A 5,607-nucleotide genomic window follows, 5' to 3' on the forward strand; every position below is an offset into this window, starting at 1 on the left:
TAAGTTAAGTTCCGCTCAACTTTTCACAAATTAATTGTTAGTCAACTACATTCAGTTCTGCTCATCTCCATTAAGTTCAGCTCAACCCAACTTCATTAAGCTCAATTCAGTTCAGTTCGACTCTTATCAGCGAAAATAAACATGGATCAAAAGCAAAGGAATAATGTCCAAAGGGTTACCAACACAATAATTAAACATAAGACGAGGGACCAAACATCAAAATTCTTTTCCTTTAAAAACCCTTCTCATTACACCATTTTTCTCCAACAGACAGAAATCAATCATCAACTTCAACTCTTCTTCTCCCAAAAACCGCATTCACACAATTACACAAAACATTAATTAACAAAAACATGGCAAAAACTCAACAAAAAAACAGACAAATCTTCATTGAAGAAGAAGATGAAGAAATCATTCAATGGAAACCAAAACAAAAACCCATTAAAAAAAGAATCCCACAAAAAGTGTGTTTAGAAGGATATGTAGAACCATCAGACGACGACGTTTTACCAAGAACAAAGAGTTTAACTGATGATGATCTTGATGAATTAAAGGGTTGTGTTGATTTAGGGTTTGGTTTTAGTTATGATGAAATTCCTGAACTTTGTAATACTTTGCCTGCTTTAGAGCTTTGTTATTCAATGTCTCAGAAGTTTCTAGATGAACATAATCATAGTGATACGGCGTCGTCTTCGGGTTCCGAAACTTCTAGTCCTATGCCTACTTGGAAGATCTCTAGTCCTGGTATGTCAAAAGTTTCTATCTACTTGTTTTGTATTTTGCGATTCAGTTAGTCTTGTGTAAGACGGTTTTACAATATACTTGTGTAAGGCCGTCTTATACAAATGGCCGTGATGGTTGGATTGTTGTTAAGTTCTTAGCTTTGGATCAAAGTTTGAATCGTTTTATTAAATAAGATTGGCGATTTGGGTGTCGTAAATTCTTGTGTGAGACGGTTTTACATTTTACTTAAATGCCCTTCTTTGAATAGCTACCAGGATTGATTTTCCCTATAGAAAAGGGTTAGTATTGGGGTTTTAGCTGATGGATTTAACGAGATCTATTGGACATGAATCAAGGGTTAAGTTTCTTTGGTTTTTGAGGAGTTTTATAATTTGGGTATTTCTTGATTTTTGATGGGCAATTGAGGAATTTTGTGGGATTTGGTTGCTTCCTTTATTGGAAAGTTGTTAGCTTTTGTTTGAATTAGATGGTATTTTTCAGTTTTCACATCTCTTTATGGTAGAAGTCAAGAGTGTTTAGGTGTTTGATTTTTGGGTGGTCATCCATTTTAGTTGGGATTCTTAGTGTTGAATTTTCAGTTTGAACACTAAAACTTAGGAGACCGTCTCTCAGGAGACCTACTCTTTTCGATCTTCTCTTAGCTTACGGATTCTTAGGGTGTGTTTGGATTGAGGGATTTTAGAAGAAAGGGAGAGGAGGGAATTGGAAGGATGAGAAATCCATTGTTTGGTTAGCAAAATGAAGGTAGAGGGATTTGGAAGGGAGAGAAAATGGATCCCTCCATTTCCTTCCTACAAGGCAAATTATTTCCCCACCAACGTAGGCAAGATTTGGAGGGAAAATCATCTCCTCCATTCTCCCTCCCCTCCCCTCCCCTTCCTTTCTCTTCCCTCCTTCTCCCTCCCCTTCCTTTCCCTCCTTTTTTTTCTATCCAAACAATGCCTTAGAGTTGAATTCCTGAATTCCTTTTGGCCTAGATATTAATCATTTACTGTTACTTCTATTCAGGTGACCATCCAGAAGATGTCAAAGCAAGGCTGAAATTTTGGGCGCAGGCGGTGGCATGTACTGTTAAACTCTGCAGTAGCAACTGAAATGATTTAGCGCCGACTGAGTTTGATCAGTCAATGAAGAATGATGGTCGCAGAAATGAAAGATGGATCGAAATGGATTTACCAATGATCTGTTTAAGCTCTACACTGAATTTCTGAGAAAGACGGTGGTTCTTCGATGGGAAGGTGACCATGCCATGGTTGTCGACAAACTCAAAGCTTTGTGGGTGATGTTGGAAAAGATTGGTCGGATTTATTGATTCGCATTGAGGAGAAAAATGACAGGTCTGAGATTGTTCCAATACCAATGACGGTCTGGCATTTAGTCCCTAGACTTAGAATTGTATTCCGAATGTGATTGTTTGTAGTCAGAAAATATGAAATAAATAAAGGAGAAATAATTTCATTGAATTGAACTTGTCCATTCTTTTCAGTACATTTATGTTTGTGCTACACCATACTGGTACTTCTGTGTTCTTACTGGAGTGTGGATTGTCTGCAGTGATTACGAGTTCCGTTGCTACTTCCCCAGCTTCTCCGAAGCCTCTCAATTGCTGAGGTAACTCCGGTTATTGATAACTAATCATTCTTTGGATTATTCACTTGATGGTGGATACTTCATGCATAACATCTAATAATCATTCTTGGATTATTCACTTGATGGTGGATACTTCATGCATAACATCTAATTTAACATAATGAATGCACCTATTAACATTCTGACTCGACACTGGTTTTTGCAAGCGTAATGTTCATAAGTCGTCTCAGTAGTATGGCTATTGACACGCTTATCTGATTCGACCCTCTGATGATCTTCCCAACATTTTTTGTACCTTTGAATCCTGAAAATGTAAGCTTGCAAATAACTCCCATTGATGTGCAAGCTTCCATCTTTTTACCATTTAATTAAGATCATTGACATTGTTTGTCTTGTTCGTATACCTGACTTCTAACTTGCCCTGTTCCGAAGATTGGAGCTTTCAGAACTGATTCATTGTCGTTCCATTAGAGTATGTTCTGTTTCTATCGCAAAAGGTTTCTAAGTTTACTGCGACACCTTTTGAAGCAATTAACCAATTATTGGCCGTATTTATGGTCTAAAAGACTAGTATTAGGCCACGACGACCAGTTCCGGGATCAAGATCAATACAGATAGATATGTTAAATCATGCTTGCAACAAAGGGGTCATTATCAATTTCGCCATCTTTAACCACAGTGGTCTTATTCCAACAACCTCTTGCTAATCAGCCAAATTCTCCTCACAAATGACTGCTTGTGGAACACTGATATTTTACATAAAGGGTCCCTTTTTATGTGCACTAACAGAAGAGTGTTACTGCCAATACCTTCTAATTGTCTGCTACTTGCTTCTCATTTGTATTATACATCATCTACAAAAATGGTAGGGTTGATTTGAACAGCATCTCCTGAAAATGCTAAGTTGTGTAACTATGGAAACATAAATTCTTGATTAAGATCGCCTTACACGAGAGTTTGTGCACTCATTACTCTTTGGTTATGGATTATGATGGAATAAATCAAAATGGCTAACTAAAGCGGTTGTTCTTCTTTCTCTTGTGAAGCAGGCCAAGCAGCGGTCTTTCGCTGTAGTTCTCGATGCAATTTTCACCTTGGCTCATTCGGAAACAACCTATTTGTGTTGCTAACACGAGAGTAAAACCGCAATTTGCAGAAGCCAATGAGGCAGTGGGGTAATGTAGTTGTATTGATCCGTTTTACACTTATTATGTAAAACCGTCTTACAAAATTGTGACTTGAATATTCAGTCAGATTGTAAATCTGAGTTTACACTTCATTAATCATTTGCTGATCAGATTGGTAATCTGACAATTTGACAGGAATATTCTTTAGGTATTCCTCATATAGAAAAAACTTGGCAACTTATGCTGTCAACTAAAGGAGGAATTAGCTTAGCGGATTTTCTAACGTGTGCCTTAGGGAGGGCACGTATTAAGAACGCATATAAATAAAGATTCTGACGATTCTTTCATGAGAAATTGAAAAATGTAATCATTGTTACAATTTTAGTTGAAACGGTTAAATGATAAAAAGCTATAAATGTTTTTAAGATTCATTCACTAAAATAGTAAGAATGAGTGTATCTTTCTATTTTCTCATGATTGAATCTTAAATATATTTTCCTTAAATAACTTGTTATAATTGAAATAATCTTGAAATCATTTCTTCATTTAGTTCTTAATGTTGAGGTTAGAATTTTGCCTACAGATAGTGACTGATTCTCTACAAGAATAAGATAGGCCGTACCTTCAAGTTGTGAAACTGGTAAGAGGGTTATGGAGCTAAAGGCGAAATACAAGGTGAAGACTGATAATTTGTGTTGATGATATGGATTTGTGCTTAAAGGGATTACTTTCAAGTTGTTAGCATTGAAACATCTCTTAAAGAAACACAACCTCAATTAGGGGTGAATTGGTTCTTCTTGTTCAAACTTGAAGTTGCATTCCCGGGTGGAAGTAAAAGGGAGGACTTGCGCGAGCTTGAAAGGGAGTTTGATCATATTGTTAAGGAGACTAATGAACCAATTGTTTTATGAATGCGAATGTTTTGACCTTAGAAAGGCTGCACGCCTGCACATTATGTAATTTATGAGTGTTACAGGCTGAACTGTTTGAGGAGGGATAGAATGAATTTGGTTCCTTTACTAGGTATGTTAAAGCACAAATTCTGATTTGAGACTGTCTTACTGTAAGACTGTTGTTGTTACACATTAATAAACGAGAGGTGTTGAATTTTGAAAAGTACACTTGTTTGGATGACGGGTAGACCCTGCAGCGTCTAACATTAGGTGCCCGCTAGTTAACTTGGGAGTGCATGATAGGCCGTAACCCACGCACTCACGTCATCACTCTTATATTAACTATTGACGGCTTCTGGTCCTAATTTTGTATCTCTAAATCTGATAGGATTATTTATGGTCTTCTATTCCAGGGTGTGAGCAGAGTTATTGCTGTGGAAAAACTCGTAACAATGGAAATATTTGCCTGCAGAAACCGAGCATGGCGAAGTATTATCACGAGGACGCCGATGAAGCAATCGCGCTGGTTAAGGGTCTAGCTGCAGTGTCATATATATATATATGCCTCAGGAACCTACCTAAGCCCGGGTATATGTTAGATGCTATAAAAATGAATAATTTCTGTAGGAGATACGGTGTCATATCTGATAATCATCAATTTAGCCTAAAAAAGATGGAATTATTAGCCTCAAAAAGGCATCGCCTGGAGCAATGCAAATTTATGAACCTACTACAAACGATTATTAGCCGATTGCAAACCTAATACAGTAGTACAATTGTAAGAAATAATAACTCTTGAGCAAAACCTTCTAAAGTTTATCCATTTTGTTACAAATCTTGTAAGCCGTCTTAAGATTAACTGTTAAAAACGGAGTGAGTATACGAAGAATTAATATGTGAAACACCTGATTTCGCAAGGTCCTCTAACCTCTTACTTATACACGTACCAATCAAAAGTTGATATCCTCGATAATATACCCCGTCGCACTTTAAGAGATTAACACAAGCTTGTGTCATGGATAAATAAGACAATAATTCGCAGTATACATTTTACTCAACTTAGTACACTATTGACAATTATACCCTTTACATTTTCCCCTATCATTTTCCCTCTCCAATATACTCTCTCTAATTTCACACAATCATTCCCCTCTAATTTCACATCACCATATTCCCTTATAATTACTATCCTCGTTGTGGAGGGGGTTTGCCGGCTGAGTAGGTCGCCAACGTTGGGTAGCAGGCGATGGGTT

General features: G+C 37.1%; 1 protein-coding gene across 7 annotated transcripts; it reads left to right on the forward strand.

The window, feature by feature from the left end:
* Nucleotides 1-252: 252 nt before the first annotated feature.
* On the forward strand, nucleotides 253-5,189 carry LOC141606315 (uncharacterized). 7 transcript variants are annotated; one of them, XR_012526654.1, is made up of 6 exons: nucleotides 253-744; nucleotides 1,753-2,081; nucleotides 2,299-2,355; nucleotides 3,384-3,509; nucleotides 4,045-4,243; nucleotides 4,514-5,189. XR_012526654.1 is itself a non-coding variant. In XM_074425402.1 (2 exons), the coding sequence occupies exons 1-2, from the start codon at nucleotides 354-356 to the stop codon at nucleotides 1,836-1,838; spliced, it is 477 nt and encodes a 158-aa protein (XP_074281503.1). In that variant the 5' UTR covers nucleotides 253-353; the 3' UTR covers nucleotides 1,839-2,207. The 7 variants fall into 7 exon arrangements, 1 of the variants encoding a protein (XP_074281503.1); XR_012526655.1 differs by having other exon boundaries at nucleotides 3,381-4,243; XR_012526653.1 differs by having other exon boundaries at nucleotides 3,384-4,243.
* The last annotated feature ends 418 nt before the right edge of the window (nucleotides 5,190-5,607 follow it).

The sequence above is a fragment of the Silene latifolia genome, chromosome 10, assembly GCF_048544455.1.
Source record: "Silene latifolia isolate original U9 population chromosome 10, ASM4854445v1, whole genome shotgun sequence".
NCBI classification, from domain to species: Eukaryota; Viridiplantae; Streptophyta; class Magnoliopsida; order Caryophyllales; family Caryophyllaceae; genus Silene; species Silene latifolia.